At 36.2% G+C, this 15,956-nt stretch overlaps 3 protein-coding genes across 3 annotated transcripts; all 3 read right to left on the reverse strand.

Moving 5' to 3' along the window:
- Positions 1-4,438: 4,438 nt before the first annotated feature.
- LOC148586982 (uncharacterized) lies at positions 4,439-7,067 on the reverse strand. The gene is made up of 6 exons (XM_088514436.1): positions 6,909-7,067; positions 6,563-6,796; positions 6,298-6,390; positions 6,117-6,218; positions 5,579-6,020; positions 4,439-4,479 (listed from the first exon to the last, which is right to left on the reverse strand). The coding sequence occupies exons 1-6, from the start codon at positions 7,065-7,067 to the stop codon at positions 4,439-4,441; spliced, it is 1,071 nt and encodes a 356-aa protein (XP_088370562.1).
- Positions 7,068-8,040: 973 nt separating this feature from the next.
- Positions 8,041-8,634, reverse strand: LOC148586983 (uncharacterized). Its single transcript, XM_088514187.1, has one exon. The coding sequence runs from the start codon at positions 8,620-8,622 to the stop codon at positions 8,041-8,043; it is 582 nt and encodes a 193-aa protein (XP_088370313.1). The 5' UTR covers positions 8,623-8,634.
- A 145-nt stretch (positions 8,635-8,779) lies between these two features.
- Positions 8,780-11,476, reverse strand: LOC148586984 (uncharacterized). Its single transcript, XM_088514437.1, has 3 exons — positions 10,095-11,476; positions 9,148-9,237; positions 8,780-8,885 (listed from the first exon to the last, which is right to left on the reverse strand). The coding sequence occupies exons 1-3, from the start codon at positions 11,474-11,476 to the stop codon at positions 8,780-8,782; spliced, it is 1,578 nt and encodes a 525-aa protein (XP_088370563.1).
- Positions 11,477-15,956: the final 4,480 nt, after the last annotated feature.

A 15,956-nucleotide genomic window follows, 5' to 3' on the forward strand; every position in this document is an offset into this window, starting at 1 on the left:
TTGCCCTTGTCAATGTTGTGCGGTTTTGCTTGGACCTGGATGTGCCGCATATAAGTTTAGAAGGAGATGCCAAAAATGTGGTGGATGCAGTGAACTCAGGGGAAGAAAACTGGAGCAGATTTGGCTATATAATCTAGGATGTTAAATGTCTGCTTGATACTTTTAATTATTGGGAGAGTCTGTTTGTGGGTCGTGAAGCTAATTTTGCTGCTCATCACCTAGCAAAATTAGCAGCAGATATGGGAATCAAACGGCAGTGGTTGGGAGAAATCTCTGATTGTATCTCGGAGACTATCCATAGAGAGCAATCTGTAATCTCTTGTTGATTATTAATGAAGTAGTGAATGTTTCCTCTCAAAAAAAAAAAAAAAAACAATATACGAGCCTCTAGTGCTAAGTCTTCCATTAAAAGTATTAATATTAACTTTTATATATATCTCATATCTGTGAAGACTGTGATTCATGGAAAAAGATGTTGCAATATTGTAAAAGCAACGTAATTAACCAGCATAGCCTGCAAAGGCCAAGTAAGTTGAAAACTTATTAGATAAAAAATTAAAAAAAAAAAAATTGAAAATTTATATATGGAGAAGGAATTGAACATGCAAGAGAAAAAAAAGTGACATCAAAATTACTAATATAACCTATGTTAGAACCTGATAGGAAATAAATTAATTGGGCTTGTCCAAGATGTTCTGGAAATCATTAGTGTTAAAAAAAAAAAAAAAAAAAAAAAACGGAATAATAGAATATAGGCAAAAATGAATATCCAAGTTACTTTTTCACCCCTTGAAAAGCAAAGTTGAAGTCTATTAAGCGGAGACCCACGTACAAGGCCTCCCAAGAATTTTTAGAAATCCTTCAAAAACACTATTAATTTCACTTTTTGTTTTCCAAATTACTTTTTTACCCCTCAACTGACAAGTTAAAGTCTACTCTTAAATAAAATCGTTTCTTAATTTATGATCAACTTGCTTTTTCCCACTGCACAAGGAAATTAAAGTATTTTATATATATATATATAGTAAAAAAGTAATTTGAGAAACAAAAAGTTAAATTAATACTATATATATTAAAAAGTATAACTAACGAAATTATCTATTTCATACAATTAAAATATATAACAAAAATAATATATATTCACAAATAATTAATTTAAAAGAGCAACTTTTGTTTGAGTTGCTCACCATTTCTTTTTTTTGGTCGGTTGTAATTTCTCCTCTTCCATGTTGAATAGAAAAATAAAATAAAAGTAATCTAAGTACAAAATCTTACATTTTTATTATTTTAATACAAATTAAACATAAATTAGTATAAAAGTTTTGATTACATGTCGGAGTTTTTCCAAAAAAGAGAAAATTGTCAAAGAAAATGATGGGCTTTTTTGCTTCTAATTAAATAGTCTAATTTTTAGGCAGTATTTTCACTGTACACCTTTTAAAATAAATTAACTAAGTATTTGATTTGAATTGTTGAACCGCTTTAAGAAGAAAAATTTGGCTAACTCGAAACCTTTTCTAAATCGTTATGGAGCGGATTATAATATTGTTGAACTTATTTCAAACTTTAACAAATATGAAAAATAAAATTGCAACTTAATTTTTATTTAAAAAAAAAAAAAAAAAAACTTAAAGCCAAGTTGAAGCTGACACGCAGTATTTTTAATTGGATTTTTTTTTTTTTTTTGGAAGTTTGAAGCTTATAGGGTTTTCCACTAAACTAAAAATGGGGTCACCCCCCTTTTTTTTTTTTTTTTCTTTTTTTTTTTTTTTTTTTTAAATGTTATTATTATTATTTTTTTAATTTTTAATGAATTGTTTAATATTTTTTAAAAAAACTTTACCTTTTCACTGGTACCGTTTTGGGCAACTGCATCTATGCCTTACTGCGAGATCCGGAAGTTTAAAGTTTTTACTTTTTGTGTCCATCAACGTTAAAAGTAAGAGAAATGCTAGCTAATGAGCTAAACAAATGAATTCAGAAAATTTTTTAAACCAACATAGCAAGGGTTTTTAAATTAAAAAAAATGTAATTATCTTTTCTTTGTCTGCCACATTAATTTAAATTTTTTTTAAAGTTCATTTATTTGGCTTCTTACCACTTCCTTAAAGGTCAACTAACAAATGGACTAAATTGGTCCTTTATCAAACCCCGGAGGGGTCCTGTGATAAAAGTGAAACCCCAGGAAGAAAAAAAATAAAGTTAGTAAACCCTAGGGAGGTTTGAGGTATTTAACCCTTAATTTTATTTATTTTAATTTTGATTTATTTTTTAAATATAAATAATTTTTTAATAATTATTTGTTGTAGACTAATTTGGAGCGTTGGATGAAAATCAACGGTCCAGATCTCCAATTGGAGAAAATTTAAGATCCCCTCTAATACGAGGGAATCCTGATCCCTCTCCTCGTCTGCCGCCGGTTCTCTTTCTCTCTCTCTCTCTCGTCTGCTTTCTCCCTCTCTCTCATCTCTTTCTCTCTGGTCTGCTCTCTCTCGTCTCTTTCTCTCTGGTCTGCTCTCTCTCGTCTCTTTCTCTCTGGTCTGCTCTCTCTCGCGTCGGCTCTCGTTTCGAAACTGCAAAAGAGCAAACGATCCACTCACTCTCCTCTTTTGCGACTTTACTACCAGCGTCATGAGAATTCTAGGGCAAGAAATTCCACTTCCCTTTTCCCCTCCCCCTCCACCTATCCCTCTCCCTCTCCCTCTCCCTCCCCCTCCACTGCTCCTGTCACAATTCCAGCTCCAACTCTAATACCGAGGACATTTTGCTCTTATTTATCATCATATCCCTTATTCTATTTTTATTATATCTCTTTTACCGACACATTAAGCACAATGGCGGCACTGAAGCCGCCCCTCCTGTCGCTGATCCTCCAGTTGCTGATCCTCCCGTGTTGAGCATCACCAACGGTGCTGGTGCTGTTATTCCGTTCGACCAAATTGAGTGTCCGATTTGTTTCAGCGACTTTGAGAACCTAGAGGAGCTAATTCAAATCTCTTCTTGCAGGCATGTGTTCCACCGTGATTGCATGGACGCCTATTTGGTAAACGGTCCATTGATTTGCCGTTGTTGTAGTGCGTCGATCTTTGAGTAGAACGAACGGGTATATATATGCATGGTATGTTTTTTTTTTTTGGTTTAACTTAGGCTTTAGATCTTTGTAAACACGGCTGAAAGCTGTAATTAATGTCTTTCATTTTTTTTAAAGCTGTAATTAAAAAAAAAAAAAACCAATAATCTGAATATATATGTGAATATAATTTTTTCACATTTATTTCAATTGTAATTCTCCTCTTGTGTTGTGTTGCAATTCTCTCATTTAAATTGTAAACTATGGATATTTATTTAAAGTAGAGAAATGTTTAGAAAGTTTGATGTTTGATGCTTTTGGAAAGGGGTAGTAAAATAACAAAAGTGAATGTTCTTAACCAAAATTTAGCTAAACTTTGACTAGCTAGCTCACTAAGAATGCTCTTATAAGCTCAAATTTTTCGAGAACAATTCAAGCCGCCTGCCAAAGTGGTGCAACGATGGGGACAATGTGACACTACAAGAAATTGATTTTTTTCTGACGTACGTTTTCTGACGTGTCAGGCAGTCTGACACGTCAGAAAACGTCTCTGACGTGGTGTTCCTGACGTGTCTCGCGCGTGAATATTATAAGTGTCAGAAATGGAAAATTTCTGACGTGTCAAATTCAACACGTCAGAAATTTCTGACGTGTTGAAACTAGACACGTCAGAAAAATTTTCTGACGTGTTAAATTGTGACACGTCAGAAATTTTCTGACGTGTTAAAATTTTCTGACGTGTTAAATTGTGACACGTCAGAAATTTTCTGACGTGCCACAAATTAACACGTCAGAAAATTTCTGACGTGTTAATAGGTAACACGTCAGAAATTTTCTGACGTGTCAAATTGTGACACGTCAGAAAATTTCTGACGTGTTCCAATTTAACACGTCAGAAAATTTCTGACGTGTTAATTTGTGGCACGTCAGAAAATTTCTGACGTGTCACAATTTGACACGTCAGAAAATTTGGTTAATTTTTTTAAATTCTTTTCCACCCCCCAATATATTTTTCTTTAGTTTTTTTGAGACTATACCCGAATTTTGGATTACAATTAACCTGATATACAATTTATCCATCAATCATTGCAAATAATTCTAGCAATTTTTCCGTCAATCTATACAAATAACATAAGTCATGTTATTTTTCCATCAATAACAAATAACATAAGTCATAACCTAATAAGTTAACACATCAGACTATTTTTCCATCAATCTTAACACACACAAAATAACATATATATACCAGTGTCAATAACCAACCACAATTATCAAAAAACTATCTCTGTTGTTATAAAAAGGGATATCATAAATACAATTACATCAACAAAGTAACTTTTATACAAGTATGAATGGCAAACCAGACGGTCAATGCTGATTATTGACATTCATAGCATCCTCTCCATCACCTGCAAACGATAAAAACAAACAATCACCAAACAATATTGACTATGTAAGGGCAATTCATTTATGTCCAAATATTCACCCAACTCAGTTGTTGAGTCTAACACAGTAAATGATATAACAACAAGAGGTAAAACGATGATGAAGTTAATTAGCCAAAAATGCATATAAAAAAAAAAAACTAAAATTCTCCGCCTCAAGAGCAATCAATGTTGACGTTAAATTTATAGACTCATGCGCTTCATTTTTGCCATGGCAATTATGTGAGATATTTATTAACATTTTAATTTGTTGAGGATATTAACACATAGGACTTTACATATATTCAAATCATGTTATATTATTTCCAAAAAATTATGATATTCATCTAGTTAATACTTGATCGTTTCATACTCTCAAACAATCACATACACTAGATTGTTAATATTCTACAAGGACCATAGTTGTATATTGATCTCATAATATCAATAAAACAGTTCAAAAGCAACGCTCGTACGTACCCACATCCACCACCAAACCAACAATGATATATAAACCAAATTCAACAGGAATTACACAACATTAATTAATTAAGAGAATGACTACAACATATATATCCATACTCTAAATTTATAAGTTGACATATATATAGGTTTTAGAAGTTCACATGATATAGCTAAAGTTCTAGAAACACATTTGACCATTAAAAATAGAAGCAAGCAAGTTAATTCAAGAAAAGGTGGCCACTATTTTCTATCTCCTAAGGCAGCCGAATTGGAATGCTGTATGTGACAAGTCACGCAAGAATTAGTATATGGGTAACAATGCTTTCTGATTTAATACACATGAGGGATTTCTTCTTCAAAAATAATACATGAGGGAGGGATCCTCGGCCCCGCTACTCTAATCTAGGAAACAGTAGGCCCCTCCATAAAACTGAAAAGGTCATAAGATAACACAATTCCATATATATAGGTCATAAGTTATAAGTTATAAGTTATAAGGTCATAAGTTATAACTGAAAATGTCATAAGTTATACGTTAACATATATATAGGTTATAGAAGTTCACATATATATATGTAAAGGTCTAAAAACACATTTGACCATTAAAAAATGTCAGTACCTGCTTCGCCGTCGATCGACGATGGCACCACCGCAATATGTGGGGAAGCTCCATCTGGTGCAGAGCTGAACCGCATCATTGCCTCGATCTGGCGCAATCGGGCGTCAAACGCTGCCTGACGTGCATTGTTCTCGGCCACCAATGCATCTATCTCTTCCTTGTGCTTCGCCCTCTCCGCCTCAAGAGCTCTGTCAAGCGTTTCTTGTGATATCATGGAGTACTGGCTGGTGTTTTCTGACCTTGCTTGTGAAGGTGTATAGTATGAACGTATGGAGCCCCGCACGGGCAAAATACCCGATCCAAGCTGCCGAACCCTACCGGCGTATTCAGGCTTATTTCCAAGGGCCTGTGCATACGCGTCGTTTGGCGCCCACTTGACCGTTCCCTCTGTGATGCTAGACGACGCTGCAGGGTCGGTGGGTATCAGCTCCTTCATCCTTTTCTGTATGTTACATTCATTATTGGGTCAGTGGGTCATACAACTGTTAATTGCAGATAATTTTAAAGTATATAAACAAAGAATTAAATTGTAGCATACACATCTTTCTTCCACTATCTCATTCGGATAGCTTTTGTCCGCCTTCGTGTGCGTGCTGATGTAACTCTCTGCACGAGTAGGATACTTGCCCAGACGTATGGCCTGCCGAAAAAATAGGACATACAAATATTTTTAAATATATCAAATGATTTGTTGTTTACATGTTAAATTACACACTTACCTCCTCATCTGTCGCTCTGGCATAGCTCTTCGATCCGGTGCAATGGGGCTCTTTATTTAATGCTCGCAAGCACTTCATTTTGTTCGCATAGTCCTACACAGTTACCATATTGATATGTTAATAATGTAAGGAAATTTGGTTTTAGTACTCTTTATATGCAACACTACACAATAAAGAGGCAATTTCGTTTTACATGACACTCGTACATGTTAATAAAATCATATAATGACACTACACAAAATGAAGAATTTAACTCATGACCTACCTTATTCTGACGAGTACACCATCTCTCCAATAAGATCTCCACGTCTTCGGCATTGTACTCGTCAAGTGTTTTGTCCCCCACTCTTGCCCGTATAGTATCCGGAGTATCTTCCTCCGTAATTGCACAGCGTCTTTTAAGCTCGTACCTCCAAGTCCGCAGCTTTGATCCCATATCCTTGAATGCTTCATTCTTTATGGCTTTCAAATTGAATTCGGGCGGGACGAAAAAGTATGCCTGCACATGTTCAAAATTATTAAATTACAAAAACTAAAATATATGTGTGCAACTTAGAGCGTATATATACATATATACATTATGAGTGTTTTAACATATATGCAACACATACCATCAAGGCGTCCCAAATATCCTCTTTGGTACGCTGCGCTACCTTCGTCCAATCGTCCGGTATTCGGACATAATTGGAGCTCCTTACGATATCTCCAGTCATCCGTTTAAACCTCATGGAACTAACGCCGACGGGCTGGCATGCAGCATTGTACTCCATAATGATCCGCTTGCCGGCGGGGACTCCCGGCAACCTGTGCGAGTCACGGATGGTAAACACCTCAATAACTTCGTTTCCCTCTGAATCGGTACCTAATAGATTAAAAAATTACCGATGTAAGTTATGTCGAATTCAATACTAATTACAACTAAATTAAGACATATATACACAACATTCGAACATATCCACTTACTTATGGTGCGGACCTGCCGAGGGAGTAAGTGGTCGCCGGGAGCAGGGTCGGTTGGCTGCGGGTCAGCCGTGTCCTGTGTCGCACCAATACAGTCCTCCTCGGCCGATGTGTCACTGTCGTCGGGACCTGCTATATATGTTTTTTAGAATATTTAGAATTATATGAAATTGTAGTTGTAGTTAAATAATATAATTGATATCGCACCAATACATTTAGAAATTTCCAAAAAACTTGCAATCTTTCCAAAAAAAAATTCGGTCATACCTGCGCTATGCTGGCTATCATCAAGGTGCTCTACATGTCCCTGCATACGCTGTCCAAGCTGGCTCTGTGGCAGATACCCCATCTGGGCCATGCCAGCCCGACCGTATGGATTATGGAGAGGGATCTCCCCTTCCATATCGCCTGGAAGTACCGGTCGATACCCGTCCTGAATACCCAAAAGCTGAGCAACGTCTTGTTGCTCGCTATCATCAAGGTGGACTGACGGAGACCCAAGCGACATAGGCTGTCGCTTGAGAGACGAGCCCCTGCGTGCTCTTCTCTTTCCCCTATGGCTCATAGTAACCTGCAAAAAATACCACAAATTTAATTAATCACGTATACAATGTATGAAATATTCACTACGTTATGTATGCATGACTCACACGTATGAAATAAGATATACTGACGTTTTTTCCCAATTAAACAACTCTATTAAATGCGTTGATGGGCATATAGTGAACAACTACCAATCTATATATATATATATATATATATATATATATATATATATAGCTTTTATTCAATCACATACGCTTCAATTGGATCTAAGTCGGGTCTGACGTATTGGATATGATCCTGCAGATCCTGATCACAATTTCTGGTCAATATGAGCGGCTCACACTCGTGATAATTGGCACCTGAATCCTGATGCCCTTCACTCTGACCAACGTCGTATATATTTCTTGGTTTGGTCCTTACTGCGCAAACCCAATCCGGGTATCTGCCATCTTCTACGTAAAACACCTGATCAACTTGTGAAGTTAGCACATATGGCTCATCAGTAATCAATTCTTCGGTGTGAACAAGGTTTTTGAAGTTCACAAGTATCATGCCATACTCATCCACCTTGTACCCCTTGTCCCTCGTGGTATCCGCCCAATCACACCTGAACATAACGTACGTAGTTCTGTCGTAGTACTCAATCTCAAGTACTTCCGTCAACTTCCCGTAGTACGTTTCCCCATCAACAGTCGGCACACACACCCTGCTGTTCTGAGTCCTCTTTCCGGCATCAGATGCAATTGTACGAAACAACTTGCCGTTAACCACATATCTATTGTATCTGACTGCTGACTCCCGCGGCCCTCTACAATGCATTATCAATTTCTCACCAAGTTCCTTCCTACATCGATCATCCAATCGATCGACCTGTGAATATTTACAATACAATGTTAACACTTGGTTAAAGAGTGTTTCAGTTCATTTGGAAAACATTATGCATGCAAATATAATCCGACAAGTGATTTTGTTAACATCACGTCATTCTTACGTAGTCACGGTACCAGTCGCAGAACAGCTCATAATGTTGGGTTTCCAACTGATCCTCTGTTGTTCGCCCCCTAAGCGTATCCATGTGCATTCTACAATTCGATGATGAAGTTAATTATAATTCGATACGGGAAATGTTACAAGTTCATTGAATATACAATATGGCGTAGAATGACATCGACTTACGTTCGCAATTGAAGGAAGTCGTCCGAATTGAACATAATATACCGGTGTATCTGTGTCATTGTGATTCGGTCGAGCCGGACTCGTGTTCCATGTCCCTTTGAACCATCCGGATTTCTTTGTATCCTATTGTGAAATGTTGGTGTATTATCTAAATATCTCGAACAGAACGTCACCAACTCAGTAGCTATGTAACCCTCCGCAATGCAGCCTTCAGGGGCCGCTTTATTACGCACATTAGATTTGAAAACTCCAAGGCTCCTAAATATGAACGAATATACAATCAATCAGTGCAGTTAATACTTGTCTTGTATTATAGTTAAACCATAAAATATGAAATATTCGTAAACAAAGTTTACCTCTCTGCCGGATACATCCACCTATACTGTACTGGTCCACCGAGTCGGCATTCACCGATAAGATGCACGACCACATGAACCATGCTTGTGAAAAAGCTGGGGGGAAAAACCTGTTCCAACTTGCACAACGTGATATAGACGTCACACTGTAGTCGGTCAATATCCTCTTGTGTCAATGTTGTTGAACATAGTCCCCTGAAGAATGCAGACATCTCAACAAGTGGTCTAACCACGTTGCTTGGAAGTGATCCACGCAATGCAATAGGTAGAAGCTGCTGCATCAATACGTGACTGTCATGACTCTTTAACCCCGATATCGTACAGTCCTTAAGTCGTATACAACGGGAAATGTTCGAGGCATATCCATCGGGCACCCTTACATTTCGTAACACTTTCAAAAAATGTGTCTTATCATCCTTGGACATCGTGTGGGTAGCTTGCCGCATATATGTCTGACCATTCTCGCCAGTGTAGGGATGAAGTGTACGTCTCAAACCCATTTCTTGCAAATCTAAGCGGGCGGCGAAGTTGTCCTTCGTTTTCCCTGGAATGTCCAGTATTGTACCAAGTATGTTGTCCATCACGTTTTTCTCTATGTGCATAACATCAAGGTTGTGCCGTAATAAATTATCTTTCCAATACGGCAACCTAAAGAAAATACTTTTCTTCTTGAATACTACATTAGAAGTATTCGTCTTCTGCTTCTTTCCTTTTTCTTTCGCAGCCTCCCTTGCCTGACCAGCGTTCTCATCCCCAAACACCATCCCTTCTAATTGGTTCATGATTTCGTTTCCACTTGGGACATCAGGGGCACATTCTAATTCTACGTTGCCGTCAAATGTTCTTTTGTTCCTCCTCCATGGATGATCCATGGGCAAGTATCGTCTGTGCCCCATATAACACCATTTATGACCATGTTTTAACCACTTCGACCATGTCGAGTTCATACAGCACGGACATGCCTTCTCACCCCTGGTAGACCATCCAGACAAATCTGCATATGCTGAAAAGTCATTAATTGTCCACATCAACTGCGCTCGTAGGACAAAATTTTTTTTCTTTGAGACGTCGTATGTGGGCACCCCTACATTCCATAGTTCTTGTAACTCCTCAATTAAGGGTTGAAGGTAGACATCTATATCCATTCCAGGTGAACTTGGGCCTGGAATAATCAATGATAGTATAAAAGATGTCTGCTTCATGCACATCCAAGGAGGCAAGTTATAGGGCATAAGCAGTACAGGCCAAGTGCTGTGAGATGTGCTCATGTTTCCAAATGGATTAAATCCATCCGAGGTTAGTCCGAGCCTTACATTCCTGCTGTCCGTTGAAAACTCCGGATGTAAATTGTCGAATGACTTCCATGCTTCGCCATCAGCCGGATGCCTCAATACGCCGTCCTTTGTGCGGCCTTCTGCATGCCACCTCATAAAGCGTGCAGTATGCTCTGACATAAACAACCTCTGTAATCGTGGTACAAGTGGAAACCACCGCAACACCTTTACCGGACGTTTCTTGCCCGACGATATAGGTTGACCATCCTCATCTAAATTGATTGCATCCATCCATTTAGATTTTCCACATACGGTACATGAATCCAACTCCTTTGTGCCCTTCCAGAATAACATACAGTCATTACGACACGCCGGTATCTTCTCATACCCAAGTCCCATATCTCGTAAAAACTTTTTCGCCTCATATGTATTACCAGGCAGCTTTTCATCACTCTCAGGCAGCAACTGGTTGATGAACTCTAGGAAGGCCGAGAAGCTTGCGTTACTTAGTCCACCAACGCACTTCAGGTTGTACAAGTGTACAGTCGCACTTAGTTTGGTATGTTTTGTTCCGTTATGAAGTGGTTTCTCCGCCTTTTTCATAAGCATATAATACTTTACTGCGTCACCTTCAGCGGCTTCTTCGTTTACAATGTCTTCACCCCCTTGCACTACGACTTGAGGCTCACAATTGTCTTCCCTGACCACTTCGTGCATGCCGAATAAGTCACGCAACATTGCGTGCATGTCTCCACCCTGATTTGCAGTTGCACCCGCATCTGAAGCCGGGCGATTCGAACCAGACGGTCTATCAGGACCCTGTACATGCTTCTCACCATGATAGTACCATAATGTATATTCCGGCATCATTCATTTTCCCCCTGTCAAGTGGTTGAATACGAAATCCGGCGGGTGGCGCCGGTAATTTCGACAAATCTTGCAAGGGCAATTGATTTTTCCATCAGGGGTTCTACAGTTACTAACTGCAAACTCCACGAACAGTCTACACCCGTCTCTGTATTCCCTCGTACCCCTAGACTTTGTCATCCAACTCTTGTCCATTTTTCGCTACGTACATAAATTACGAATCAATAATATAAAAGACTTAAAAAATATATACCTCATTTCAAGCACATGCATATATATAAACCTAAATATTTCAACCACGTTAAAAATATAAACCTATATATACATTATCATATAGGTTTAAATTTTTTATGTGCAAATATAATAATATTCATGCATATATATATATATATATATATGGGACCCTAAAATAATTAAATAACTAGGTTAGTTATTTAATTAATATGAAGTTCCAATATTCATGGACATGAATTTGTTAGAAAAAATAAGGGGATAGTACCAATTAAAGTGTGTATTCATTTGGAGTACTGTCTCTATTTAATTAATATTCATGTATAACTTACAAATTAATAAGAGATTTAATGTACGTCTCAATATTAAGACTCATTCAATTTAAGTATTAATTAAACAAAGTATGGAATTAAATCTCTATAATTATCACTACGTACTACACGTACTTAATTAGAAGGTCAAATGATTAAAATTGAAATTAAATAATGTTGTATAAATTATTTACTAATTAATAAGCCAACATTTTTCAGCTAAACAAACAAAAAATAAAAAAAATAAAACAACAATCCGGCGACATTTTAAAAACTATTATATTATGAAACAAAAACCTAACTATCATCAGAAACATCATCTTGCATGCATGCATGTGCATATACAGCGAACGTACAATAAGTAAATAACATTTCAAGCAAAAAAAAAAAAAACAAACACCTCCATCAATTAATACCTACTCACAAATGCTCGATCAATCCAATATATATATTAACCAAACATCATACGGATTCATGACAAAATAAAACATAAATTTGATTAAACAAGACAAAATATATATATAATAAAACAGTATATATAAAATAAAACTATATATATATATATATATATATATATATATATATATATACCTGCAGGAGATCGAGCTGGAGTTGATCGACGACGTCGGAGAAGTTTCAGCCGGCGAAGTGATGGAGATGGCCGGAGCACGCGCGTCACGTGAGCTGGAGAGAGATAGAGCGAGAGAGAGAGAGAGAGCGCGGGAGAGGGAGCTGAGAGAGAGAGAGCGCGGGAGAGAGAGCTGAGAGAGAGAGAGAGCGCGGGAGCTAGAGGGAGCTGTGGGCGCCGGAGGAGAGAAGAAAAAAAAGAATGGGAGGGAAGAAGAAGGCAGGCCGGCGGGAGGAGGTAGCTGGAGGGAAAAAAAAAAAAAAAGGGAGAAATCCCAAATTTAAACGCCAGCACGCCTGCATATGCACAAGGCGTGGCCGATGGGACGGCCAGCAGGCGCTGGCCTTCCCAAGGCCACGCCTGACGCGCCACTTGGCACGTCAGTAACGCCTGACGTGCCAAGATGGCACGTCAGTAATTATGTATATATATATATATATATATATATATATATAAGTTATATATTTGTATTATATTTATAAATATAATTAATGTATGATATATATAATTAAGTACGTTAATATACTTAATTATATCCTATAAATATAATATTCTAAGTATATAGTATTTAATTATTGTAAGTATAATATATAATATATTGTAATTAACTTAATTATAGCAAAGGTTCTAATATTAATCTAAGTATTTTTCAAAAATCAAAGAAGAAGAAAAAAGGTTTGTAAATTAATATATAGTATTTAATCACAAAAGATTTTGTGTTTTCATCCCTTGAAGTTCCAATATCTCCAAATTAATTGAAAATGACATTTTATACAAAAATAGGATATCGACATGTTTATATATATATATATATATATATATATATATATATAATATGTTTTGGAATGATGGGTGAAATCAAGCAAATTTTCCAAATCAAAGTTATAAAAATGACATGTACGTGTACGTCAAACCTAAATTAAGGATATATAACGTACATTATCCTATAATTTAGCTCGTTCAATATTTTGGAATCTCCTTAAAATAATAAAATTAAGTAATTAACATGCATTAGGCATATTAAAGTATATAAATATTAAATAAGTTGTATAAACAAAAACAAAAAACCAAAAGAAAACAAAAATAATAATAATAATAATAAACATAATAATAATTATAGAAATAAAAATTTCTGACGTGTCGTTTTGACACGTCAGAAATTTCTGACGTGTCGTTTTGACACGTCAGCAATTTCTGACGTGCCGTTTTGGCACGTCAGCAATTTCTGACGTGCCGTTTTGGCACGTCAGCAATTTCTGACGTGTCGTTTTGACACGTCAGCAATTTCCTGACGTGCCGAATGTTGGCACGTCAGAAATTAATAATTTTTATTTCTAATTAAAAAATTTGCGTCAAAATTAAATTTGGTTAAATTTTTACTGACGCGTCAAGAATTAACACGTCAGAAAATCCTGACGTGTTAACTTTGACACGTCAGAAAATAATTTTGCTGACGTGTCAAATTCGCACGTCAGTAATTACTGACGTGGCAAAAAAAAGACACTGTTTGCCACGTCAGAAAATCCCCTTCATGAAGCTCCCTTTTTGTCAAATTCGAGGGAAGTATCGAATGGAATTACCTGGGTAAAATTCGAAGGAACCATATCTACATATGAATGAAAGATGTCCATCTTTGCAACCGAAATACTCAAGAACACAGAATTGCTAGAAGTCTCGGATTTATTTATTTATTTTTCACTGGAATTTTTACACTTGGATGACCTAATCCCTGGCTTTTTAGCTAGTAGGTCTACTCTGTATGCTATTGTTTGAAATGATGGCATGAAAGAACCATATGGAAAGTCTTTTGATTTCAGTTGTTAATATGCCGATCAGACAGTTCAAAAGGAAGGCAATCAACTATTAAATTGTTGTACAACATACATGAAAGCAAGAAATTTTCACGTTAAAGCTTCATTAATTTCAGTGCTCTTGAAGTTTTGATATGCTCAGGGAAATCTCATTCGTTTTTAACTCACTTTCACAATCTTGAAAGAGAAACTTGGTCAGTCAAGAGATGCAAGCAGCCATGGGGACAGCAACTTCCACTTTTACCCCAACAATCTCCTTGATTTTATGGCATGTTGTATTTGGAATTCGAGTTGCTCAATTCAGCGACTCGAATCTGTGATTCATGGAAAAGGATGTTGCAATATTGTAAAAGCAACGTAATTAACCAGCATAGCCTGCAAAGGCCAAGTAAGTTGAAAACTTACTAGATAAAAAATTTAAAAAAAAAAAAAAAATTGAAAATTTATATATGGAGAGGGAATTGAACATGCAAGAGAAAAAAAAGCGACATCAAAATTACAAATATAACCTATGTTAGAACCTGATAGGAAATAAATTAAATGGGCTTGTCCAAGATGTTCTGGAAATCATTAGTGTTAAAAAAAAAAAAAAAAAAAGACGGAATAATAGAATATAGGCAAAAATGAATATCCAAGTTACTTTTTCACCCCTCGAAGAGCAAAGTTGAAGTCTATTAAGCGGAGACCCACGTACAAGGCCTCCCAAGAATTTTTAGAGATCCTTCAAAAACACTATTAATTTCACTTTTTGTTTTCCAAATTACTTTTTTACCGCTCAACTGACAAGTTAAAGTCTACTCTTTAAATAAAATCGTTGCTTAATTTATGATCAACTTGCTTTTTCCATGCACAAGGAAGTGAAAATATTAAAAACCTCTCTCTCTCTCTCTATATATATATAAATATATGGTATAACTAACGGAATTATCTATTTCATACAATTAAAATATGTAACAAAAATAATATATATTCACAAATAATTAATTTAAAAGAGCAACTTTTGTTTGGGTTGCTCTTTTATATATATATATATTTTCACTTCTTCGTGCAGTGGAAAAAACAAGTTGATCATAAATTAAGAAATAATTTTATTTAAGAGTAGACTTTAAATTGTCAGTTGAGGGGTAAAAAAGTAATTTGGAAAACAAAAGGTGAAATTAATAGTGTTTTTGGAAGGATTTCTAAAAATTCTTGGGAGGCCAGCTTGTACGTGGGTCTCCGCTTAATAGACTTCAACTTTGCTTTTCGAGGGGTGAAAAAGTAACTTGGAGGGAACAAAATGTGAAATATGAGAGATAATAGTAAAATTAATGTTTTTGAAAATTTGTTAAAATTCTTTAGGGGACACTCGTCCCCAACCTTGTACGTGGCTCTTGCACATTACACTACGTACAAACACTATTCCAAGCATGACTAAGATTTAATAATAAGCAAATCTCAAATTTGAAAGAAATTTGAGGGAATCCCAATTATACCTGAATTAAAGGGTTTAGTTTCTT

This window comes from Corylus avellana, chromosome 3, assembly GCF_965113065.1.
Source record: "Corylus avellana chromosome 3, dhCorAvel1.hap1.2, whole genome shotgun sequence".
Taxonomy (NCBI): Eukaryota; Viridiplantae; Streptophyta; class Magnoliopsida; order Fagales; family Betulaceae; genus Corylus; species Corylus avellana.

Excerpts from the sequence above, each read along its gene's own strand:
- LOC148586982 (XM_088514436.1), bottom strand. The coding sequence starts at position 7,067 with ATGGAGTACAATGCTGCATGCCAGCCCGTCGGCGTTAGTTCCATGAGG. Across the intron at positions 6,797-6,908 it reads ATATTTGGGACGCCTTGATG|GCATACTTTTTCGTCCCGCC; the intron begins GTATGTGTTGCA and ends GAACATGTGCAG. Across the intron at positions 6,219-6,297 it reads CCAGAGCGACAGATGAGGAG|GCCATACGTCTGGGCAAGTA; the intron begins GTAAGTGTGTAA and ends TTTTTTCGGCAG.
- LOC148586983 (XM_088514187.1), bottom strand. The coding sequence starts at position 8,622 with ATGCATTGTAGAGGGCCGCGGGAGTCAGCAGTCAGATACAATAGATAT.
- LOC148586984 (XM_088514437.1), bottom strand. The coding sequence starts at position 11,476 with ATGCCGGAATATACATTATGGTACTATCATGGTGAGAAGCATGTACAG. Across the intron at positions 9,238-10,094 it reads AACCAATTAGAAGGGATGGT|GAGCCTTGGAGTTTTCAAAT; the intron begins GTTTGGGGATGA and ends GTTCATATTTAG. Across the intron at positions 8,886-9,147 it reads ATAGCTACTGAGTTGGTGAC|AATGCACATGGATACGCTTA; the intron begins GTTCTGTTCGAG and ends ATCGAATTGTAG.